General features: G+C 54.0%; 3 protein-coding genes across 7 annotated transcripts; 2 read left to right on the top strand and 1 right to left on the bottom strand.

The window, feature by feature from the left end:
• Positions 1–974: 974 nt before the first annotated feature.
• On the top strand, positions 975–16,088 carry Tmbim1 (transmembrane BAX inhibitor motif containing 1). Of its 4 annotated transcripts, XM_036173842.1 has the most exons (13): positions 975–1,061; positions 8,854–9,096; positions 10,416–10,510; positions 11,385–11,449; positions 11,567–11,620; positions 12,040–12,090; positions 12,766–12,805; positions 13,039–13,076; positions 13,221–13,308; positions 13,587–13,682; positions 14,438–14,491; positions 14,838–14,991; positions 15,035–16,088. In XM_036173842.1, exons 2-12 carry the CDS (start codon positions 8,895–8,897, stop codon positions 14,982–14,984), a joined length of 930 nt encoding a protein of 309 aa, XP_036029735.1. In that variant the 5' UTR covers positions 975–1,061; positions 8,854–8,894; the 3' UTR covers positions 14,985–14,991; positions 15,035–16,088. The 4 variants fall into 4 exon arrangements, with proteins under 4 accessions (XP_036029735.1, XP_036029732.1, XP_036029734.1 ...); XM_036173839.1 differs by having other exon boundaries at positions 977–1,061; positions 14,838–16,088; XM_036173841.1 differs by lacking the exon at positions 975–1,061 and adding an exon at positions 7,972–8,135 and having other exon boundaries at positions 14,838–16,088.
• Positions 16,089–16,875: 787 nt separating this feature from the next.
• Positions 16,876–19,287, bottom strand: Pnkd (PNKD metallo-beta-lactamase domain containing). The gene is made up of 3 exons (XM_036173844.1): positions 19,182–19,287; positions 18,299–18,467; positions 16,876–17,246 (listed from the first exon to the last, which is right to left on the bottom strand). The coding sequence occupies exons 1-3, from the start codon at positions 19,246–19,248 to the stop codon at positions 17,054–17,056; spliced, it is 429 nt and encodes a 142-aa protein (XP_036029737.1). The 5' UTR covers positions 19,249–19,287; the 3' UTR covers positions 16,876–17,053.
• Positions 19,288–19,585: 298 nt separating this feature from the next.
• Positions 19,586–24,601, top strand: LOC118573498 (angio associated migratory cell protein). Of its 2 annotated transcripts, none has more exons than XM_036173838.1 (11): positions 19,586–19,816; positions 20,268–20,423; positions 21,239–21,358; positions 21,940–22,079; positions 22,333–22,477; positions 22,669–22,752; positions 22,844–22,959; positions 23,065–23,168; positions 23,310–23,400; positions 23,525–23,679; positions 24,131–24,601. In XM_036173838.1, exons 1-11 carry the CDS (start codon positions 19,696–19,698, stop codon positions 24,204–24,206), a joined length of 1,308 nt encoding a protein of 435 aa, XP_036029731.1. In that variant the 5' UTR covers positions 19,586–19,695; the 3' UTR covers positions 24,207–24,601. The 2 variants fall into 2 exon arrangements, with proteins under 2 accessions (XP_036029731.1, XP_036029730.1); XM_036173837.1 differs by having other exon boundaries at positions 20,265–20,423.
• The last annotated feature ends 120 nt before the right edge of the window (positions 24,602–24,721 follow it).

The raw sequence follows: 24,721 nt of genomic DNA, 5'->3' as shown, positions 1-24,721 counted from the left end.
ACTAAGACTATTTTTACTTCCCAGTGAAACACAGTGATCTGTTAGTGTAAATACTCCATGAGGATTGCACAATACTGAAATTCCCTAACCTAAGGTGTCTCTGTCATTAAGGGACACATGACTGATTCCAAGCCAAGCTTCTGAGTCTCATGTCTGTCTGTATATTTGAAGCTTTAAGCTTGAAATGGGCATATTCAGCTTAAAAGCACAGAACTGTCAGATATTTATCACAGATTTTTTATGGCCAAAAGTGATCATGTAGGATGAAATTGATGTAAACAGCACAGCCATGTGATACAATACTGTGCGACACTCAAACTATTTTTTGTTTTTGTTTTTGCTGTGCTAGGGATGAAACCCAGCTGTGTCTCTCACATAGAGGCCAGAGATCTACCAGTGAGCTAAGCCCCTGGCCCTAAAGTTGTGCCAAAGACCATTTAGTGACAAAAACAAACAAAAAACCCACATCCACACCCCCCCCCCACACACACACAGATATACACACCCATACACACTCTCCCTTCAGGATAATACATTAAGTGAAACCAGGGTGGGTAATTGCAACACTCGGGCTGAGGTAGGGTGACAAAACGCTGGAGGCCAGTCTGAGATACTTAGCAAGATCGTCCCCCAGAATAAAGCAGAAACAGACAAACAAACAAAAGCGGCAAAAAACAATAAACACGACTTTTAGGACGACAGAATCGCTCTAAAGCCCCTAGCGCTAAGCGCTGGCACCTAGGCGCCGGCGACGACGCATAAACTCGTGCTTCTTCCTGGGGTGGGGTCTGAAATTGGTGGAGGGAAGTTACTTTCTTGCAGTGGGTTTGGGTTTTGTCCACGTCCGGGAGCCGGCGTTGCTTCCTGTAAATGTGAACCACCCACACCTGGCTCATGGTTGGGGTCTGGGGCGGACCCCGGGGCTCCCTCGGGCCGGGCGGCTCCTCCCCACTGGGCGGCCGAGAGAGGCGGGGCGGGCACCGAGTCCTAGCGCAGCCCGGCCCAGCCCAGTCCTCGCAGCCTCGGAGACCCAGGCGGGTCGACGGTCCCCAACAGCGCAGGCAAGTCCAGGGGGCTGCGGCCGGCGGAGGTGGGGACCCGGGGCCGGCGGGGACTGGGAGCGGACCGGGGCGGCGCTGCGCCGAGCCGCTCAAACTTTTCTGGCACGCGCGGCCGCCCTGCCCGCTCCGGTGGTGAGCCGGGGCCAGAGTGGGGATTTTTCGTCCTGTGGTTGCGAGTTTCACTTTCCCTGGGCGCCCAGGCAGGGCTTGTGGCGCAGCAGCGTGCGGTGCGCACCCGAGAGCTGGCCAGCATCGTGCAGGGTGCCCCTCTCAGAGGCTGAGAGGCCCTTCTGTCGCAGGGCGTGTCCCCCACTTCGGGGGGCCCCCGGAGTGTCTGTGCTGCGAGTGAGATGGGAGCCATCATGGTCCTCAGCTGGGAAGAGGGAGGGAGGGAGTCAGCGCGGGGCCTGGCACCCACCTGGAGCTGCTCCTGTGTATCCTGGTTGGGCACAGACAGGTGGCGAGGATCTAAGTGGGGGGTGGGAGGAGGAGCCCCAGGCACAGTGACTAGGGTGGAAGCCGGTGGGCCAAGCCTTAGGTCTAGAGAAGAGCCCATTCCAATCCATAACCTGTCCTGCTCCCCAGCACCTCCCCCTTGTTCTGTGGTTCAGGAACCACCCAGGAAGTACCTTCAAACTCATGAACTTTTTTTTTTTCCCTGACGATTTCTCTCAGTCCTGCGTAGCTTTGAACTTGCTGCAGTACCTCTGCCTCAGAATCTAAGTGCTGGGGTAGCACAAGTGAAAGCTTTTAGACCTGACGCTCATGACCTCTTTAGGTTTGAGTAAAAATGAAAACAAAATAGGGAAATTGGAAAAGGGAAAGCAGGCCAGGGAGGACTGGGAATGAGCCAGAACACAAGAGAGAGAAGGAAGGCTCTCTGCCAGGTAGAGCCTGGACTCTTCACCAGGACCTGTCCTTTGGGGGCTCCTTCCCTGCCACACCACTGTGGGCTGTGCATGGTACCCAGGAGGCTTGGGGGTCAACCTGAGTACCCTCTACACAGGATAAGTGGGGAGAGCTGTCATGGAAGGTCTGTCCGGTGTCTGGTTCTCTGGGACTCTGAAATATTTATCTCAGTGCTGAGCTTTGGTTTCAAAGCTGGTGCCTTTGGCCTGGCCAGTGGTGGCAGGGCAAGGCAGGTGCTTCTTGGGGCCCCCACACTTCCTCTCCATTTCACTCACTGGTTCTCCTTACCTCTCCAGGCATGGGGACCTGGTCTTGGTTCATAGTTTCCAGGGAAGTGAGGCCAGGGCTTCAAGGACCCTGATTTCCTGTCTGACTTGAGGGCTGCTCTTGTAAAACTGGGCAGATCAGAGGGGTAATGACAGGTTAGTTGGCTGGCGAGCACCAGGAGGAGCTCATGTCATGGCCTGGGTAATAGGCATTTGGACTCAGCCTCTTCGCTAAGAATGGGGGAGCCTCAGCTAGGAACTATCTACAACACAGCACCTCTGACCCCACGACCTCTCCTGGGAGAGGAGCTTAAAGAGTAGAAGCACCAGGAGTGAGTGTGTGGTGTGCATGCCTCTCATGCCAGAGGCTGAGTTGTGGGTTCAAGACCAGCCTAAGCTACAGGGGAAGACCCTGCCTCACAAAACGAAACACTAACAGCACTGGGGCATGGGACCTCGTTCTGCTTAGAAGACAAGACGGGGAGGACTGCAAGCCAAGCTGCAGACTTGAAGCCAACTTGGCTCCAGAGTGAGGCCTTGTTTCAACAAGCCACAGCGAGGGGACAGGCTCGATCTTCAGAGTGCCTTCAATTCCCTGGGGAATGCTCAAGAAGAGCTGGCTCTGACAGGATCTTCCAGCCCTGGCCTGAGATCTGGGGACTTGTTTTGAAGTGGGAACAAGATGCAGAAGTCCACGGGCCTCTGCTTGTCCTGGACTTAATGCATTGGTTAGGGAGGAAGGTAAGACTTTATTATCTAGGGTGATTGGTGCCCTTTCTGTGGCACAGGGTGATGTGTAGGGATGGTTCTGTGTTGGCTAGATTTCCTCCATGCCATGCAAAAAGTCCCACCGTGGAGGTTCCAAGAGCCGCTGGAACTAAGGGGACAGGAGGGCCCTCCAGAGGATCCTAGCACTCAGCTGACTCCCTGAGAACTGGTCCCCCTACCCACAGGTTTTTCCTGTAGCCCTAGTCTTGAACTTGGCATCTTCCTGCTTCCACCACCCCAGTGCTAGGATTACAGGTATACACCACCATGCCTGCTCTTGTGTGGTTCTTTTTAAAAATCCTATTTATATGACTGTGCATGAAAGTGAGTGCATGCCTGCTCAGGTCAGAGGACAATTGCAGGTCATCTTTCAGCCCGGAATATACCCATCTAACAGATATAAAAATGGAGTCTGGAAGTGGGCAGTGGCCTGTACCCAATTCATGTACTGGAGTCAGTGCCAACGGAAGGATAGGAATTAGGTCCCTGCTCCTACACTGGAGACTTGGGCAAAGATGGGAAAGGAGGCCATATCCACTGTGCACTCAGATTACTACCTCCCCTCAGCCCTGTGCTGCCCCCACCAGTGAGGATGCCTTAGGTGTCTCCCCCAGCAGTTGTAAAAGCACCCCAAATCAGACATCAAGTTTAAATTACCTCTGCTGTTTGTCTTCCTTGGGCCTATAATAATAATAATAATAATAATTATTATTATTATTTTGTTTTTTCTAGACAGTTTCTCTATATAACAGCCCTGGCTGTCCAGGAACTCACTTTGTAGACCAGGCTGGCCTCGAACTCACAGAGATCCGCCTGCCTCTGCCTCCCGAGTGCTGGGATTAAAGGTGTGGCCACCACTGCCCTCCACCCCCTCCAATCTCACTTTTTTTTCCTTTAAGATAGAGCCTTGATCTGTAGCCCTGGCTGGCCTGGTGCTCTCTGGGTAGCGCAGGCTGACTGTGAACTTGAGGCTATCCTGCTTTGGCTTCCTGAATGCTGGCTTTACAGGCGTGCGTTTAGCATTTTTATTGGCAGAGTGATCTTTTGTGAGCACCAAAGGCACCTTAGTTACATTTGGCTGAGTTGCTCTCTTAGGTGGCTCTCTTCCTTCCCCACCCTCTGAATCTCCGCTGTGGCCTATTTAATAGTTCTGTTCTCCTGCTGTCTCCCCTCCTAACCTGGGGACAGGAGAGGTAAACACAGATGGGGTAGGTAGGGCCTTCCGGTCAGAAATGGCAGCAGCCCTCTTAATGGCTTCCCCTTTTTGTTGTTTGTTTGTTTTTCCTCTCAAGAGACAGGGTCTCACTATATATCTCTGGTTGTCCTGGAATTGCCCGGTAGACCAGGCTGGCCTTGAAATCACAGACTATGTCTGGCCCTCTTATATGCATACCAGGCCACTCTCACTGGTGATGTAGCTGGGATCTCAGATTACAACCTATGACATAATCCTGTCCTCAGAGATAAGGGTGATGGACAGGCTGCAGGACTGGGCCTTCCCATACTTCTCAGAACTCAGCCTTCTGTTTCTGTGGATCCAGAGAGAGGGACTCTAGGGGTGGGACCTGTGGAGTGGCCTGGAACCTGGGAGCAAAGTAATGGTTGGACAGTATGAACAGGACATCTCGAGGGAACTGGGGAATGGGTGGCTTGTCCTGGCACCTGTGCCTCTCTCCTGCTGAGTTCTCAGATACCGGGCCATGCTGGGTTCTAAATTACTTAAAAAATTTCCCCCCTGAGATAGCAGCTAAGTATCATTTCCTGGCTGGCCTGGAACTTGCTATGTAGACAGGCTGGCCTTGAACTCACAGAAAATGGCCTTGAACTCACAGAAATCAGCCTGCCTCTGCTAGAATTAAAGGCAGAAAGCCCCATATGTGGCCCAGAGGTTCCAAATTCTTGGCCAGGAGGGCCTGTCATGGGTGGGAGCTCTCAAGTTTCCTGGTCCCAGTTGACACTTCAATGTTTGGACCCCATGTACTTCACCTCTTAATCCCTAGGCCAGGCCACCCTAAGAGTATGAAGTTGATTCTGGGTTCCCTTTTCCCAGAATCCAGCCTGGTGGATGCCTTAGATGCTTTTGGTCGCTTCCTTTACCTCTGTGTCCTGGTGGCTCCGTGCTGGGGTGGGAGGTGTTTTCTTGGGAAGAACAGAGGGAAGAAGCTAGGCCTGGAGACCTGGGGGTGGAGGTGTGGCTTCCTGAGATGCTTGCTGCTGAGCAATTGTTTCCATTCTGGTCTGGGCATGGGTTCCTGGCAGACGGGAGGGCAAGCTGCCTGGACCAGTCAGCTGCTCTTTTCTGTCCTTCCCTCCAACACACACCCTGTTGCTGTAACCCCAGTAGTTCAGCCTTTTCTCTAGAGTCCAGAGTCTTAACATTTCATACGGCCCAGGAGAGTCAGCTAGAGTCTAACCTCAGCAGGCCAGGCACAGAGTCCCTGATACAACCTAGTGGGGAACAGAGTCCCCAAAGTCTACACTGAAAACCTTAGCCACCAACAAATCCTGCTGTTTGGGCCCAATACACACTCCTGTGGCCAGCATGACTGAGTCCGGGAGAGGCTCTGGGACTTTCCTGGGATGGGATGGATTACCTGGGAGAGGTACAAGCTAAGACTTGGAAGTGCTAGGATGAGACAAAGTCTGGTGTTTGCTCACAGAGAAGCTGGATGCCTCTTGACCTTAAGAGAGTGCTCTCAGTTTCTCTGTAGCCCCAGGGTGCCATGAAGACCTCAAAGGCACTGGATGAGCCCAGAAGACCTGAGTTCACATCTGTGCTCAGTCTCCTCAGCTCTTTTCCATTCTTGTCTTTGTTTTTTCTCTAGTCCCCAGGCCTCGACCTGGCTAGGAGGGTGGCTGGCCACTTCCCCTGGGGTGATGCTAGCCCAGACCACAGCCCTAGTGGAAGGCTTGGTGGTAGGATCCTCATGGAGGCCAGGCAGGAGCTGGGGCCCAAAAAGTCGCCAAACTGGGGGTTCTGGGTTCCAGAGGTTCCTGCTGGTCTGACAGGTGTTGTCCTTGCCATGAGTGTGGCAGAGGTTGGCAAACTCTCCTGCACCCAGGGTCAGTCAGCCAGGAGTGCACTGTGGCCTGGGATCAGCTTGTTGTAAGTGGGTGGGTGTCCTCTAGAGTCTGACATTTTGAGTCTCCTCCCTTGTGCTGATGAATGGGGCTGGAGCCCACTGTGGGGGGCGCTGAATGGTTGGGAATCCATTCCCGTGTAAGCCTGCTGTTGGCACTGCCGGAGGATTTGAGACCAAAGCTATGGTAGATGGGGCTGGGTGGTGGTGGCACACGCCTTTAGTCCCAGCACTCGGGAGGCAGAGGCAGGCGGATCTCTGTAAGTTCGAGGCCAGCCTGGTCTACAGAGTGAGTTCCAGGAAAGGCACAAAGCTACACAGAGAAACCCTGTCTCGAAAAACCAAAAAAAAAAAAAAAAAGCTATGGTAGATAGATGAGAGGTTGGGATAGACTACCCAAATAAGGGGCTCAGACAGAAGGACACCAGAGTTGGCTTGGGGGCAAGCCTTGACTGCATCATGCCCAGTGAGGTATCCTGGCCAACCTTCTGCTCACTCCTAAGCCTCAGTGTCTTTGTAATGGCAGTGCTCACCTGCTGGGCTGCCGGAATGAGTTAGTGAAGTCACATTAGGCTGGGCATTGTTTGAGAGCTCAGCTCCTGCGGCTCTTTTCTTTTTACAGTTCCCTGGGAGGCACCATCTCTGGTGCTGAACCCATTTTCCAGGGGAGGACACTGATACGTAGCAACAGCTCTGGTTCAAAAGGGCAGATGGCTAAGGACGAAGGCAATTAATTATACTGGGATCAGGCAGGTCCAGAGGTAAATTCCTCTGACCACAGCTTGGCAGGGCTGGGGAGGGCAGGAGGGAGGCCCCATGAGTCAGCAGCTGAGCTACTCTAGACCCTGGAGCCCCATCCCAGGCAGTGAGTCACACGTCACCCCCCATCACCGCAGCCCCTCACTCAGGAAGTGGGAGGGGCTGCTGTCTGCTCTTTCCCAGGGTCATAGATGGCTCCTAGACTGTCATTGAGCCCTGAGATCACTGAACCACCCATTTCACGAATACCTTGTAAAGGAGGGCCAGGTCATTGTGACATCATGGCTTGGTGGCACTGTTGGGATAACAGGGCCTTTCCTGGCAGTGCCTTCTGGGACTGTTTAGCCATCAGCCCGCACCACCCCGCCAATGGTGGATGTCAGATGGACCAGGGTTATTGAGATGAGGGCCATAGTGAAATACAGGTGCATCTACACCAAAGGTAACCTGCTTCGACCTCTTCCTTCCTTCCATTGGGATGCCATCCTTTCTGTGGAGTCAGAAGGGGACCCTGGGAGGGAGGGAGTAGAGGATGGAGGGGGGTGGTGGTGGTGGGGGGGGCTGTTTCTTTTAGCTTGCTTGTGGTTACTCTGTCCCTCCATAGCCTCAGACCTCTCCAAAGCACGTCTAGTGGCTGGGTCTTAAACTCACGCTCCACTGTTGGTACCCATCTTCCCTAGTGCCCTGTCCTGCTCACTGCCTGCCCCTCATGCCTCCTTGCCTGGGTCACCTCTCCTACCCTCACTGTCAAGAAGGGCTTTCTTCTCTCTGGCTTGACACATTCTTGCTCTGGGGAGATGAAGAACAGCTTTCTTCAATGTGACCAGCTCGGGGACCTGGCCTGTTACTCAATACTGATCACTTTCCCTTGTGAATAAGTCCTGTTGTCCTGAGAGAAGATGAGAGGGTCCTCTGTCTGCTCTCTGGGCTGCACTGGACGCCCTGAGAAGAGAAGCCAGGACTCCCGAGCTTCCAGCAGCAGCTCTGAGGGGGCCGCTGGCCTGGATTTGGGAGTCTTGTCTGTAAGGCAGGGGTAGCTCTCACGGGTATGCACAGGAAGGTGTGGTTCTCTGAGGGAAGCCAGCACAGCCCTTCCTTAGCTTGTCTGTGTCCATCTTCACAGGCTGTGAAGAACTTGGCAGAGGCAGCCTAGAGGGTACAGCCTGATGCGAAGGACTTTACCAAGACCAAAAAATGTGACTGTGACACACACATTCAGGGTGTACTCCTCAGCTGTGCATCTGGGACTGTGGGAGCCACTTCACTGTTGGAGGCCTTCATGCTTGCTTGAAGTGAGCACCACACCTGGAGTGCCTCTCTGCCTGACTGGAGCCCCCACAAGCTGCTGTCAGAGGCACCCATGCTGTGCCCTCCTCAGCTTGCTTTCCTTGACCTCACCACTGTTGCAGGGAAGAGCCAAGAGACCCTCTTTTCGGGGAGGTGTGGGACCACATCTACTCCGAGTGAAGGGAGCAGCAGGCCTAGGCTGCCATGCTCCTCTGGTGGGAACCCGAAAAGTCCGTCTCCTGCCTGCCCCGCCCCTCCCTGGGGGCAGTTCTGGTATAGTGGGAGGATTGTTTTCCTTCCTTCTTGCTCAGCTTCTAGCCTGGCTCCACCCTGTGTCTGGCTCCCAAGCTTGCTGCTCTAGCCAGCTGCTATGGGGGCTGGGCTGACCCTTCCAGAGGGTCCCAGCTGGCCAGCCCTGTGACTCACCAGGACGCTCTGCCAGGGGCCATTCAGTTTCCTCCCTGGTTCTGCTGGCCAGCCACCAAAGCAGGGTTTCCTTCAGGGAGAAAGGGGAGGGGCCGTTCTGTGGCCAGGGAGCGGGCCTGGGAAGGGAAGGCCTCAGATAAAGGCTGCTGTGAGACATCTAAAAGCCAGGGGCTGGCCCAGTGGGTGGTGGCTTGTGGGCAGTGAGTGGCATGTGTGATCTAGAGACATAGCCTGTCAGGAGCAAGGGTGGAGAGAGCGGCCAAGAACTCATGACTGTTTGCTTGTTTCCTATTGCAGGTCCCAGCAGCTGGGGTTTTCCTCTCAGCCCTTGAGTGGCTATGTCCAATCCCACTGCCCCACCTCCCTATGAGGACCGAAACCCCCTGTACCCTGGCCCTCCACCTCCTGGGGGCTACGGGCAGCCATCTGTCCTGCCAGGTGGATACCCTGCCTACCCTGCCTACCCCCAACCTGGTTACGGTCACCCTGCTGGCTACCCACAGCCGATGCCTCCCATCCATCCAATGCCCATGAGCTACGGTGAGTCCTGGAGGGTGGCTGGGACACCCAGACTTGGGGCCCAAGGAGGCCTTACATTTCCTTCCTCCCGCTATCCCCTTTTTCTCTTCCTGTCCCACCTTCTCCTTAGCCTCTTGTTGCTCCCTCTAACCCCTTGCTAACCCATGTATTGAGTACGGAGACTGAGGCCATAAGACATATACAAGAAACGTACACCCGGAGAAGGTAGCTGGGTGAATTAATGGCTTCTAAGTGGTTATCTAAGGAACTATTTCTGTTTCTGACAAGGTTGTTGCCACTGTGTGTGGGCATCATGTGTTCCTTAGGAACCCTAAGCACTTTTTTTTTTTTTTTTTTTTTAAATATCCTAGGGCTGACACATCTCCATCCTTTATTTACAGTCTGACTTTTGCCAACAGTCAAAATGTCATGGTTTGTCAGTGAAGGTGAGGTTAGACTATATATAGTGAGCCTCCTTTCGGGGGGGGGGGGGATGTTTGGTATGGGAGACTGAACTCAAAGTCATTACATGCTAAGCATGTGGTCTACCTATGAGCTATACCCCAACTCCTTCTGGGTAGGTTTTGGAAGCAGTTCTCAAAGAGGCATCCATGGAATGTTGGTGGCTTGCAGTAGCCTCAGTGTCCCAGAGCCAGTGAGTGTGTGGCCAACTCCTATCGGGACACGTGTCCTGAGGCAGATCTTAAGATATCACTCACAGGTGACAGTTCCATGTGCATGGTGAAGCCCTCCTGTGCCCACTGTCTGGGTACTTCTCCCTCCTTTTCTCTGGCCCTCTGTCCCCAAGGCTACTGCTCTGCCAGCCAGTTCTACTCCCTAGATGCCAGCTGCTTCCCTAGATGGTGATGCCACTATCTCGTGCCCCCAGTGATGGGGGCTGGGCACAGAGCCTGCAGCACATGCCTGCTGTCAGGACAGCTTTTCTTACCTAAGCCCGTTGCAGTCACTCTGAGGGTGCCTAGAGAAAGAACCCCAGCTTGAGAAAGGAGACTATGCCAGGCGGGGGTGGCGCACGCCTTTAGTCCCAGCACTCGGGAGGCAGAGCCAGGCGGATCTCTGTGAGTTTGAGGCCAGCCTGGGCTACCAAGTGAGTTCCAGGAAAGGCGCAAAGCTACACAGAGAAACCCTGTCTCGAAAAACCAAAATAAATAAAATAAATAAATAAATAAAATAAAAAAGATAAAGGAGAATATGAGTTACCAATGTGTCTTCTGGACAGAGGTATCTAAGCCTTTGAGACAGGGTCAGGGGTGCTTTGAGATGGAGGCTACCTGTCCTAGGCCCCCAGTTTGTTTGATGTGATCTGTGTCTGGTCCCAGGCCATGACTATGGTGGGGAGGAGAGAGCAGCAAGTGACAACTTTGGTCCTGGAGAGTGGGATGACCGGAAAGTCCGCCATACCTTCATCCGAAAGGTGAGATGTGGGCTGGGACTTGGGGGAGGCCTAGGCACGGTACATACTCGCACCTGTGCCAACTCCTTGTAGTTCTGTACCTCTGATCCTCAGAGGGATCCCCCTCTTTGTGATCCCCTTTGCCTTGACTTTGTTTGGGGACGATAGAGTCAACCTGGGAAAGTCTACTTGGCTTCTGCTCTTCCCCTCCCCGCCCATTGTTCTGTTAGACAGCAAGCAGCTGGGAGCTGAAATGAACAAGCTGTGTCTAAGCCACCACACATCCCTTTTCTCAGCCCTTGTTGCAGAGAACCGCTCTTAGGGCTGCAAGAGGGCAGTAAACTCTAAACTGACCACAAGCTGGATGCTGGATAGGAAGAAAGGGGCCAAGAAACAGCTGGAGGGGGCAGTGGAGTCATTTCTAGGCCAGTCTGTAGTCAGGCAAGAATCTTTGAGGACTCAAAAAGTAGAGTCTTCCAAAATTACAGTCATTCTTTATCTTTTCAAGACTGATTTTATTTTTTAAGTGTGTGTGTGTGTGTGTGTGTGTATGTGTATGTATGTGTATGTATGTATGTATATGTGTATGTGCATGTAAGTGCAGTATCCAAGGAGTCCAGAAGAGGGCATCATCCTCTGGAGTTAGAGTTACAGGTAGTTGTAAGCTGCCTGATGTGGTTGCTGGGAACTGAACTCAGGTCCATGAGCAATATATGCTCTTAACCACTGAGCCCTCTGCCCAGCCAGAGCCTTCCAATAAAAAGAGACCCCTTGTACTACTAACAGACAAGATGGGGGTGGGGTTGGTGGATGGGGGCAGGGGCCTTGGTATTGACCATCCTCCAGGGAGAGGCTAATATGAGATGTGAGCTCTATCCTTGGCTGTCTGTTCTAGGTCTATTCCATCATTTCCGTCCAGCTGTTCATCACTGTGGCCATCATTGCGATCTTCACCTTTGTGTGAGTCTCCTTTTCCCAGCCTGGGTTCCCTGCTGGGCTGCCCATGGAGGGGTGGCTCTCAGCTGGAGGCAGACAAACCATGGTCTGACCCCTCTCTTGGCATCTTCTGTTTCCCAGGGAACCAGTTGGTGAGTTCGTGAGGAAGAATGTGGCTGTGTACTACGTATCCTAGTGAGTGCATGGTGTTGCTGCTGGGATGGGAGGTGGGGGCAGGAGACAGCTGAGCGGCTTTGTTCAGGACAGGGGTTAATATGCCTTAGGAGAGAGGCCTTCTAAGAGGCTGGTGCCAGTCTCTAGGCGGCCGGGGTGGGGGTAACATCACGGAATGCTAGAACAGGACCAGAGAGACAGAGTGTGGTGGTGACCTGTGGATCTCATGATACTGTCCAGTGTCTGTGATCACCCTACACTTCCTTCTGGTTCAAACCCTGTTCCAGGCTTCTCAGTGCCCTGGATGAGAGAATCTTGCCCTTGCGCATTCCTGCAAAGAGTAGCTTGTCGGGAAGCCTAGGCTGCTGAGTGCTGCCCATAGTGAGTTAGAAGCAGGCCCAGGGTGGTCTGGCCTACAGCTGTGTCCCATCTCTCCCCAGTGCTGTCTTCATCATCACCTACCTGACCCTTGCCTGCTGCCAGGGACCCAGGTGAGTGCTGGAGGCCCAGATAGGAGGTGGGCCGAAAGCGGGGCTGGAGAGAGTGAGAGGAAAGGGGTGTGTGTGTGCAGTGGCAGAGACTCATGAGGGCTATGTGTGAGGAAGAAGTGGTCAGCGGTTACAGAATAGTGAGTGACACCTACCTAGCTATCCACCGTCCTTACAAGATATGTAGGAATCACACACACAAGATCTACAGCACTTGGAACATGTGAGCATGGAACAAGCAGGAAAGACAAACGCGAGGAGGCAGCGAGATGGCTCAGCAGCTACAGGCACTGTCCACCATGCCTAGATAGAGTTTGAGGCCCAAGACCCACAGGCTGGAAGGAAAGACCTGAGTCCTCTGACCTCCGCGTGTCCTGTGGTGCATGTGTACACACGCCAAGTAATGGAAAGTAGCAAATCCCTGTCAGGAAGAACTCAAGGTTCAAGAGGCTGAGGAACTTTGTCACAGTCACACAGACCTTGTGACTGCTCTGACAAGTCCAGGCTTTGCTGGTTCCACAGGCAGGTCCATCCCAGGTTAGTTATCCTTGTGTAAACACTTGCACACCCTCCCTAAGGGAAAGGTTTATTCCTCAAGAACTTCCTTCTGCTGAAGGAACAGCTAAGGTTGATGGGCCCAAGGCAGGTTAACCAGGGTCTCTTTCTCTTTGTCTTCAGACGCCGGTTCCCATGGAACATCATCCTGCTGACTCTCTTTGTAAGTCTAGAAGGGGAAGGAGGCCTTTCCCAGAGAAGAGTGGGGAACACCTTGTGGAAAGATGTCCCCGGCTCCCTCCTCACCTTACCTGGCCCTGTTCTTGTTTTTCTCTGTGGCTGTTCTTTCCAGTAGTTACATCTGTCCCCAACTCTGGCAGGGCCATGGTGGGGCTGGAACTCAGAGCCTGACACTGGCTGTTCTTAACTGTTGGCTTGTTTCTCTCCTTCCCTCAGACTTTGGCTTTGGGCTTTATGACAGGCACCATTTCCAGGTATGTTCAGGGACACTCCTCCATACTCTTGGGAAGGGAGTGTTGTGCAGGGTCGGATGGACTGTGGGCACAATCCCGGACATAGGACTCTACACTTATGGCTTATGACAATCCTGTCCCATCTCAACTCTTCCTTCTCCCCAGTATGTACGAAACCAAAGCCGTCATCATAGCAATGATCATCACTGCTGTGGTATCCGTTTCTGTCACCATCTTCTGCTTTCAGACTAAGGTGAGGATGAGGAAGGCGCCCGCCCCCCTGGCCACCCTGCCCTTTTACACATACACACCTCAGGGTTTGGCACTTGGGCAGGCCCGGGGGGCCCAGAACCTTGCGGACCAGGGATTTCCCTAGCCTGATGTCTTGCTTTCGTGTCTGTACCTGGCAAGCTGCTTCCTGTGTGTGTCCTTAGCATGTCACTGTCACTGCCATGCCCCTGGGAGCAGCACTGACTGGGTGGAGGATGGCAGTCTCCTGACAGGTGCCTCCTCCTCCTCCCTTTCTGCTAGGTGGACTTCACCTCGTGCACAGGCCTCTTCTGTGTCCTGGGGATTGTGCTGATGGTGACTGGGATTGTCACTACCATTGTGCTGTCGTTCCGATATGTGAGTGTTCTGCCAGCCACGGGGGACTTCCTGTAGAGCGGGGGTGGGCTCTGGCTCCCACACTCCTTCGTTGGCCAGTGCCGGCACCAGCACAATACCATCCTTTTGGGTTAGGGTATAACCGGTGTTCCCTCAGGCAGATGGGAAGCCATAGCCCCTTGGGCCCTGGGTAGCTGAATTTCTACAGGAAGTGGTAGGCTAGCTGAGACCAAGTCAGTCCTGGATGTGAGGGGCTTTGGGATTACTGGTCTGGTGCCTTCTCTGCTGCCAGTCAGCTGAAGGGAGAGCACAGGGCTGAAGAAGAAGGCAGGATAAGAGGTCCTGGCCTGTGCACAGGCACTTGGCAGCGAGCGGTGTTGAGCATGGTGGCAGGCAACTCAAGGCTGCCCAGGGGCCTCTCTACAATGTCCCTCAGGTGGGTTGCCGGGCCTGCCAGCCCTGAGCTCACTCTGCTCAGCTGCCTTGTTTTCAGGACCCCCAACAGACACTCCTGCACTTTGACTAGCTTTTGGTTCGGCCGAAAGGTGCTGTGACTGGTTTTATATAGACATTGTGGCACAGCCTGTGCTCTCCCTGGCAAATAAGTCACATTATCAGTTTCCCCCAGGATCTAGAGGCAGGCTGGGGGACCCTGGAGGGGTAGCTTCCTTGACTTCCCTGCTCTGCTTCTGGAGTCCCCGGGTCAGCGGGGTCCTGAGGGCCTGCCTCCCTCCTGCTTCACTTGACTTCCTAATCGGTACTGTGCTACTCCACAGATTTACTGGCTCCACATGGTCTATGCGGCTCTGGGGGCCATCTGCTTCACCCTGGTAAGTCTGCTTCTTGTTCTGAGAAGGGTAGGGATGGAATTTAGGCAGCTTGGGAAGTGGTGTGTGTGTGTGGGTGTGGACACTTGTGCTTTTTCCTATTCAGAGGCTCCAGAAGTTTCTGGCATCCCTCTTGTCTTTTGTTCACACTCCCTGATGTGTGACAGTGTGTGTCAGCCTTCTCTGATAGGGAAGTGAACTGCTCAAGAGCAGGGACCATGGATCACACTACTTCTTAGCGCTTCCATTAGCAAGCAGTAGGGACAGCACAGCTCTCAGGACATTCTGCTGACCAGGGGTGAACTCTGGACTTTCAGCTCCTGGGCACTCATGTCTCATTTCCCTGCAGTTCCTGGCTTACGACACACAGCTGGTCCTGGGGAACAGGAAGCACACCATCAGCCCGGAGGACTACATCACGGGGGCCCTGCAGATCTATACCGACATAGTCTACATCTTCACCTTCGTGCTACAGCTGGTGGGGAGTCGAGACTGAGAGCTGTCCCCTTCACTGGCCTGGGGCTCACCCTCTTCTGTCGGGCTGGGCCCCAGGTCCCTTCTCCCCTCAAGTAATCTGCCCAGTTTCCTCTCCGTCCTGGGGATGGGAAGGCCTCTGGCTGTATTATTCGAGAACCAAGGGTGCTGGAGGTACCGGCACCTCTGGCCCTTGGTGGGCTTGGTAAGGACTCGACTGAAGTTGTATCATTTCCTCCCCTTTACCCACAGTGAGCGCGCACCAAACCTTAGTGTGTGGTGAGGGGAGTGGGGAGCCTGTGAACACAGGAGCTTCAAGGTGAAGAGGTTCCCGTCCCACCTCGGCCACAGGGCTCTAAGCTAGGTAGCTGGAGCTCTTCTCTTCCTGGATCCAGTAAAGCCTGATGCTTTGCCCCAGCTCCAGTACTCAGAGGCCACTTACCCAGTCTGAACCCTTTCGGCTTAGCATCTCTTAGCTCTGGAAGCATGGAGAGATCTGTGCCCCGAGGTCTCCCTGTTACAACCCCATCCTCCAGTAACATGTATAGATTATTTATCGGGGTTAGAGGGGAGACACTGAGTGAAGTTCATTCAGTATGGGGAGCTAAGAATGTGATCCACCCTGGCTGGCACCCATTCTGCCTACCATCCAGGCCCAGAGTGCTCAGGGCCTTCTACTTTCTCTGTTAGACACTCAGGAGAAGGTGAGAGGTGGAGGTTGGCAGGGGAGGGGGTTTGTAGGATCCTGAGTGTGGCTGGGAAGGAGTCTAGGGAAAGAGATGGGTGGGGACAGGGCAGGTGCCTTGGGTTCCCTCTCGGGTCTGAGGAATACTGAAGCCCACTCTGGTACCTAGAGACCTTCCCTTCTAACAAGTTCAGTGTTCTGAACAACTGCCGGGAGGCTTTAGACTAGAACTCACTCTCTGAGCCAGCTTCCGCTTTCTGTATAATCCAAGCACCTCCAGCTGGTACCAGGGTGGAGACAGAAGCCAGTTTATCAGGTGGGGTGGGAAACCTTATTAGCCCAAGGACATAATTGGAGCTATTCTGTCTAATACTTGATTCTGACTAGACCACAAAGGGGCACAACTAGAAATGGAATAAAGTTTTATGTTTGGCATTGCGACCCAGAGTAGCTGTGGCTTTATCTGGGAAGTGGTGGTTTTGGCCAAGGTGTCCACTTCCTTTGCACCTCACGCTGAGTCTCCAGCCCGTCCTAGGGAACCAAGCAAATTTTCTTGGAACACTTCTTGGTGATTGGGGAGACAGCCTGCTGAAATGTCCAAAGTTGGCTGGGAAAGGAGCTCAAATCTGCACTTCTGTGGCATGAACCCTCTGTAAAAGCTCCCTAGCTTTAACTTCTCCATGAAGCTGGGTCTTTGCATAACCCCACCTTTTTTTTTCTCCAGGCAGGAAAGGGGCTAGACCATGGGTTTAGAATTTCTCTTGCAAACTAGTTTTCTCTTACAGATGAGACCCAGAGAGGCTGACATATTTGGATGCTTCCCCCGCCCCCAATCCACACTTTGAATGCTGCCTTTGACTGCTCTGTTGTTTTGAGACAAGGTCTCTTTATTACGTTGCCCTGGCTGTCTTGGGAACTGTGCAGACCACCCTGACCTCAAACTCAGAGATCCACCTGCCTCTGCTTTCTGAGTGGTGAGATTAAAGATGCCCGTGCCTGACTGATTCTAACTAGTTTAAGGCTACATGGGAGCCTGCCTTCCTGACCAGTGGCTCTGAAGGCTTGGGTCTCCAAGGTCTATACCCAGGCTTGTTAAGCTTAAGTCTGTGGTTACTTCACTACCCGGCTGGGAACACTGGTCTTCTGTGAGGGCACAGGGATGAGCAGCCAGCCCCACTCTGCCCCTCCCCTCCCTGAGGCTTACAAATTCAGCCCTGCTTCCTTTCCGTGCCAGTATTTAATAACTTTATTAGCTTTTGGCTGGTTCCTCTGTGTTGAAGAAAGAGGTGGGTGCTGGCCGCAGCTTGAGCATCATGCGCCCTCTGGTGGGCCTCAAGGGAAATGTCCACAGTCAGCTACACAGGACTCCAGTTAATGGTCTAGTACAAGGCTGCAGTGATCCTCACTCAGTTCTGTACCCCAGACCCAGCTTCAGGGAACTGGGCTTGTTGGGAGGGAGCCCTGAACCTCTGGCTCTCATACTCGCCCGTGTTGGCCACCCGCATGTTCTGCCGAGCCTTCATCTGCTTCAAACGGTCCTTGTCCACTTCCTGCTTGGTGAGGACGAAGAAGAGGATACCACAGGGGAAGCCGATGGCCCTAGGGATGGGGAGATGTGCACCAGGTTTGGGCAGGGACTGGGACTGAGCCAGAGGAGCTGGAAGAATCAGTCCAGCTTTGCCAAATGGATAAATGCTGTGGTGGTGATACTTGTGTCTGCCTGTCCTTTGTGCTGGCTGCTGGAGGGAACCCACAAATCTGATCCTGCTACTGCCTGCTTAAGACACTGTAATGGCTCTCTGTTCTATCCTGGCCAACTCCAAACTCCTAGGCATGGCACTAAAGGCCCAGGGTGGTCCTGCCTACCTTCTTATGGCTGGTACTCGTGGACCTCTTCACTCCTGCTGAATGCTTATGTGTGACAGTGTAAGTAGCCCTCTGAGTTAGGAAAGGTCCTCTCGGCCTAAACAGCCTCACATCCCTTCCCAGACCCCTCTTTTTTTTTTTCTTTTTGGTGCTGCAGAGTGAATTGAGGGATTCAAGACTGCTAAGCATGTGCTTAACCACTAAGGTATATCAACCAACAGTCTTAATCTGAGCAACTAGTACTCAAAGGGGGTCTTGGTAGGGGCCAAAGAGCATCAAGTCATGACCTGGTGAGAATCCCAGCTGGGAGCCTCAGTTCTCTCCTTGGTGAGACAGAAGTACATTTACCTCAGAAAGCTTAAGACATTGTGTGACAACGTACTGTCACACATCAGACACTTGCTGGAAAAAAAATGTTAATTTCCCTTCCTTTTCCTCTAATGTTGATCAATGAATGATATGGATTAAATCCAGAATCAGAAACAAACACATAGAACCAGTTCTAGCTTCTACACAACATATTCTAACACAATTTTAATTACATGATCTAGCCCCGTTCCCCAGCTCCCAAAAGGATGAAACCAGTAACCCAAGTCCAAATCAGATCGGCTCAACTCGCTCCACAGAAAAGCCACCGTCTCTCAACCCCCATCTCACTCCGAAATTCCATCTCTTGAGGCAAGCAATTCCCTTCCCTTGGATTCAGCTCACCATCTGCAACTTAAGTTTCTAGGTCCTGACATCGCTTCGGTGCACTGATCGGCAAAGGGGCAGTTAAAACTCACCAGGCTAGTCCCACAGCTTTCATGGGGTTCTTGCCCCTCTTTCTGGGAATGTATTCCAGCTCAGGAGAGAGGGGCTCAGGCTCCTCCTTGCACTCTGGGGAGCCGTGGCTCTGCAGTGCTCTGGTCCTGTTCTGGGAAGCCTTGTTAGCTGTGGCTCCAGAGAGAATCCCTGTGAATACAAGAACGGCAGGTCAGGATAGGAGATGAGGGAGGGGAGTGTCTGCAGTCTGGAGTAACAAGTGCTGTGAAGAATCCCAAGAGAAATGGGAAAACCGCCATCGAGGTGACACCTTTGGAAGCTACTTCCACGTCACTGCGGGCTCCTCAGCCTGGTGCCAGGACAGCGAGCTTCGCTGCTGTTCTTTCAATTCAGAAGACAGGTTGAGAAGGACTGCAGAGGGAGTCACCGGAGACATACGTATGAAGGAATTCCGGGGAACTGTTTTAAAACTGCGGGACCTTAGCTATCCGTAAGGTTAGCCAACTCCATCCCCTCGTACTATAGAAGAGGAAACTGAAGCCCCGAGAGACGAGCTGCTTCGCACAAGGTCAAACTGCTAATTACCCAGTGCTAGAACTCAAGCCTCCAGAAGCCCAGGCTCTTTCCTCTGCACTGCGGTGAGTGTGAAACCCCCGGAACGCGGGAGAATAAGGGCTTCTTCCGGACTCCCTCTAGCAGCAAGACCCTAGACATGCTGTGTAACCTGAACGCAGGGGTTAGACTGGGTGACCTCTAGAGCATCTTTCACCCCCAGACTCCTAAGATCCTGCAGAGAGGTGTGGGCAGCAATTAGCATCCTGACTTCTTGCTGTCGTGCCGAGTGGGATGTGAAGGGAATGGGATCTTTTAGAGCTCTGCCCTCCCGGGGGTCCCTCTCCTTACCCCGGAGGACGCGGGCATTTCTTGCCCCCCGGCCCTTCAGCGCCGTAGCAGCTACCACCGCCGCCATGTTCAGGTCCCACCCCCCTTCACTGCGCTCCCCGCCGGGAATTGTAGTTTGCGTAAGGGGCCTCCCCCGCGCCTTCCGTCCTGCCTACAGATCAGAAACTACATTTCCCAGAAGTCCGCGTAGAGGGCCCGGGAGAACTACTCCTCCCAGGAGACCCCGGAGGCGCGCACGCTCGCTTGTTTCCCTCCAGCTGGGGGCGGAGTCATGTCGGGCGGAGCTTGGGTTCTCCCGCCACGCCCCGGCCTGATCATCCCAGTTCTGCCTTGTGATTGGCGGCTCTGTCTGTCCACCTCCGTCGCTATTGGTCCGGATTCCGTCGCTCTTTCGGCCGGGAGTCACCTACGCCTACTTCCTCCCGGGAGGAGGGGCTCGAGTTCCGCGTCGTCGCGCAGAGCTGACTCTGGGAGGCGTTTGGGCCCAGAGAAGTGGATCGGGAGGTTTCGCCGCATGGAGTCCGAATCGGAGAGCGGAGCGGCCGCTGACACCCCGCCGCTGGAGACGCTGAGCTTCCACGGAGATGAGGAGATCATTGAAGTGGTAGAGCTGGACCCAGGCCCGCCCGACCCGGGTGAGAACTGTCGCTCCTGAGGCCGTGGGACAGGAGGCGCTCACCCCTGGCCTCTGACCCCTGCTTCCCCCCTCCCCCTTCCCTACCGGTCGTTCCTACCGACATTTCTCTCCCGTCCCTCCTTCCCTACCCCCCACACTTAGTTGCGAGGCCTGGCTGGGTGGGGGTTCCCTGACGCCTCCCCTGGCCCTTCCCCTCACACACCCCCTTCCCATCATGCCCTCTGTCCTCTCTTCGCACACGGTCGCTGGCCAGCGCCAGGTCTCCAGACCTAGCCTCTGTCCCCTTCCCCGCCCCCCAAGCGCTCTCCTCCTGCTCGGTACGTGTGGGACAACACCGTAACCTCTGGCCGCATGACCCACCCTAGCGTCGGCCGGTTCACCCCTCACCCCTCACCCCCTTCCTCTCCTATCTTTCGAGATCCATCCTTTTAACCCTTTCCCCAAAGCAGATGATCTGGCCCAGGAGATGGAAGACGTGGACTTTGAGGAAGAGGAAGAAGAGGAAGACGGCAACGACGAGGGCTGGGTCCTGGAACCCCAGGAAGGGGTGGTCGGCAGCATGGAGGGCCCCGATGATAGCGAGGTCACCTTTGCATTGCACTCAGGTAGGCCTTTGAGGGGACCACCTCAGGTCAGGGCAGATGGACTTTTAAGTATGACCCGTTGGCCCTGGACAGGATATGATGAGAAATAAATAGGAAAGCCTACAGGAAATCCACAGGAAGGGCCAAAGGGATTAGGCTCGGCAGTGGGGTCAAGTGAGACACCTAGGTTCAAATCCTACCTCTGCGGTTTAACAGTTTATCACCTTTGTTAGCTTTCTGGATCTTGGTGTTCTTTTTAAAAAAAAGTCATTTTGGCCAATCGGTGGTGGCGTATGCCTTTAATCCCAGCACTAGGGAGGCGGAGGCAGGATCTCTGAGTTAGAGGCCAGCCTGGGCTACAGAGCAAGTTCCAGGACAGCCAGGGCTACACAGAGAAACCCTGTCTCGAAAAACAAAAGAGTCATCTTAGATGAAAGTGAATGGAGGTAACCCTAATGGAATTAAAGGCAAGCGACGCTCCAACCATAATCTTCTCAGGAGCTAGTTCTTAGTAAGCCAGTCTCATGAAGCCCTCATCACTTAATTCATGCCCAGCCTGGTGGTATCCTGTGTAACCGACCCACCTCTTGGCTCGTACCTCTGAGTGGGATTTTAAGGGGAACAGAACAGCAGGGGGTATGCTCTGGAGGAGGACTTGGGAAGGGTTTCTCTAACAACCTCATGCTTCAGACAAGAACTGGATATAGCCTTTCCAGGAGAGAAGAATACCTATGGCTTTGGGGAAAGGGGGTGTGCTTCCCCGGAGGTTCTGAAAGACAGAACTCTAGTTGAGAGCCCAGTTCCATCCTCTTTTTCATGGACTATCTTTGGGACAGCATCTGTGTTTTGTGTGAGCCTGGACCCCAAAACCAACACGTTGGCAGTGACCGGGGGTGAAGATGACAAAGCCTTTGTGTGGAGACTCAGCGATGGCGAGCTGCTCTTCGAGTGTGCAGGTGAGAGGCTGGGGAGGCCGTGTCCCTCTGGACATCTGGGCAGGTGGCCTGTGTAAACACCCAACAGCTGTTGACTGGCCTCTGTCTCATGCTGGATCCAGGAACCCACACCAGAAGAGTAAGTTTTGCAGGCACTCGGACAGGACGTGCTCATTGGCCAATAGTGTGGCCAGGGTGGACATAGGAAGAGGTGGTACTGGTGGAGGAGTAGGCACAGAGAAGATTGAGTATGGCCTAGGAGACCTGGGCTTTGGGTGGTTGAATTGTGGGGTCAACAGTGCCTTCTTGGGAAACCTGGAGTTCCTGGTCCCTGGAGTGGCAGTGAGTTTGGTGACTTGTTCTGCTGAGGCCCTTCTACCTTTTTTTCTAGTTAGTTGTTTTTAAAAGGTGGCCAGATATACTGGTCACATGTCCCCAGCATTGAGACACCTCTTGATGTTCTTTTTCTGCCATTTTTTTCTTTTTTTAAGGTTATGTAGTTTGGGTTGGCCTTGGATTTACTATGTAGCCAGGGCTAGCCTTGAATTTGCTACATCTCTCAGGCAGATTTGAACTCAAAACCTGCCCACTTGTCTTTGCAGGCCATAAAGACTCTGTGACATGTGCTGGTTTCAGCCACGACTCCACCCTAGTGGCCACAGGGGACATGAGTGGTCTTTTGAAAGTATGGCAGGTCGACACCAAGGAAGAAGTCTGGTCCTTTGAAGCAGGAGACCTGGAGGTGAGATCCTTGGAGTGGCCCTCAACTTTGTGGGACCTCAAGTAGGGATGAGCACTTCTGGGAGGGGGAGGGGCAGGCATAGCTATACTGGAGAGGCTGGCCTTGAACCACAGCACCCCGGCTCCAGCAATGTGTCTGTTCACCTGTAACATTCTTGCCAGCCTTGGAAGCAGGGACACCATGGGTGGGGTTCATGGACTCTTAGATAGGCTGGGTAGCAGGCCTTGCTTGCTGATCCTTCCTCTCTGCCCAGTGGATGGAGTGGCACCCTCGGGCACCTGTCCTCTTAGCGGGCACAGCTGACGGTAACACTTGGATGTGGAAGGTACCAAATGGTGACTGTAAGACCTTCCAGGGCCCCAACTGCCCTGCAACCTGTGGCCGCGTCCTCCCTGACGGTGAGAGCAACCGCCTCTTCCTGGGGTACACATGGATCCGGTGACTTGGGCTACTCCAGTCACCCCAGCCTCCTGGTGCCCCGCACTAGATCTTACCGGTGACTCATTCTGGGGTCCCCTACTCTGTTCTCCCTGCTCATTCTTTGCTGGGTGACCCTCTGTCCTTTGGTCAATTGTGCCTTGGTCCTTAGGGAAAAGAGCCGTGGTAGGCTATGAAGATGGTACCATCAGGATTTGGGACCTCAAGCAGGGAAACCCCATCCATGTACTGAAAGGTATCAGAGGAAGGAGGGTGTTGACCTGGGCTTGGGGTAGCCTGAGAGCCAGTGCGGGACTCAGAGTCTATGTACCCCTGCTCTGTCCTAGGGACTGAGGGTCACCAGGGCCCTCTGACCTGTGTGGCCACCAACCAGGATGGCAGCCTAATCCTCACTGGCTCTGTGGACTGTCAGGCCAAGCTGATCAGTGCCACCACTGGCAAGGTAAGTAGCTTGGGCTTCTGTCTGTACCTTCTGCCCCTCCCCTGTCCTTGTCCCCTGTTAAGGGACCCGGAGCTCATTTCTGTGACCCTCTTCTCTTACCTATAGGTGGTAGGTGTGTTCAGACCTGAGACAGTTGCCTCCCAGCCCAGCCTGGGAGAGGGGGAGGAGAGCGAGTCGAACTCTGTGGAGTCCTTGGGCTTCTGCAGTGTGTGAGTGTGAGCAGAGCCTTGGCCTGCAAACCCAAGAGCCGAGGCGGGAGGCGGCTTTGTGGAGGGACCCAGGCATTAGGACCAGGGAAGGTGCGTGGATCTGGAGCCTCAGGAGGCTTCTTTGTGTCTTCTGCTTCCCAGGATGCCTCTGGCTGCCGTTGGCTATCTGGATGGAACCTTGGCTATCTATGACCTGTCCACGCAGACACTCCGGCACCAATGTCAGCACCAGGTATGATGTCTGGGGCTTTGGTCCTACTCAGTGGGCTGTTGTGCCCGCCCCTCTCTGAAGGTGGGGACAGTGTCTTCTCTCCCTCCTGACTCCTGCTCTGTTACTGTGTCACATTCCGGGACAGTCGGGCATTGTTCAGCTGCTGTGGGAGGCTGGCACTGCTGTGGTGTACACCTGTAGCCTGGATGGCATTGTTCGTCTCTGGGATGCCCGGACTGGCCGCCTGCTTACTGACTACCGGGGCCACACTGCTGAGATCCTGGACTTTGCCCTCAGCAAGTAAGCATAAGGGGCTGGTTCCTCCTGAAAGTGGGTCTGGTGTGAGGTAGCACAGGTCCTTTGGGGAATAGGAGGGGATTCCTAAGGGAGGTGAGACCCAATGCCTGGTTGCATCCCGTGATGAAGGAATGCCAGGCCACCTGTGCAGTCAGAGTCCTGGGATCCAGTCCTATCCCAGACTGGCAGTGAGCTATCCATTGTGAGGCAGGAGACTGGAATGAAGCTGTCCCCCTGGGCTCTGAATTGCTCCTATATTAGGGTTTCCTTCACTGATTCTCTTGCGGTCTTCACGGATGTGCTTGAGTTGGCTCCCTGGCTTGAGAACCGGGTGCAGACTCAGCTAGAGACCTGGAGTAGAGGTGATGCTGGAGCAGCTGCCCTAGGACCTCTGGGGGATGGGCGTGGACTAGGCCTCAGGTTCCTCGGTCCTTTCACCGTTTTCTGTCCACAGAGATGCCTCCCTGGTGGTGACAACGTCAGGAGACCACAAAGCGAAAGTATTTTGTGTCCAGAGACCTGACCGTTAGCGGCCGCAGCTCTGGCATGGCGTCTGGTGTTGAGGGGGATAAAGGGAGACCCCTGCCCCCACCCCCAGCAGAGGTGCAGGGTGCAGAGGGAAAAGGAGGGAGGGCAGTGGACTGCTTTCCAACCCCTTCAGCTGACCTGTCCACTCCTTGTCCCTTTCTTCCCTGGAGACCCGCCTTACCAGGCCCTCCCTCCCCTGTCCAGCCCTGGGGCCCTTTAGGAGGCCCTTGTTTCTTTCACTTTGATTTGCTGGTGTGAGCCATGGGGTGCGTCTTTGTATGTGGGGGGTAGGTCTTTGAGGTTCCCGTTCTTTCCCTTCCCAACTCTCTGGGGAAGGAAAGGAGGAAGAGAGACTAGTTACAGATTTTAAAAATGTAAATAAAATATACTTCCCAGAAGCAGTGTCTGTGTGCATTTTGTGGTGCCTGGACAGGCAGACAGTGCCTAGTTGGAGGTGAAATCTCTTTGGTGCTCAGTCTGTGTCTGGGTCCTTCTAGAGCAGTCAATCTGCCCCACT

This window comes from Onychomys torridus, chromosome 23, assembly GCF_903995425.1.
Source record: "Onychomys torridus chromosome 23, mOncTor1.1, whole genome shotgun sequence".
Lineage (NCBI taxonomy): Eukaryota > Metazoa > Chordata > Mammalia > Rodentia > Cricetidae > Onychomys > Onychomys torridus.
Note: the sequence above shows the minus strand (reverse complement) of the source record. Positions and strands in the feature narration are given on the sequence as shown.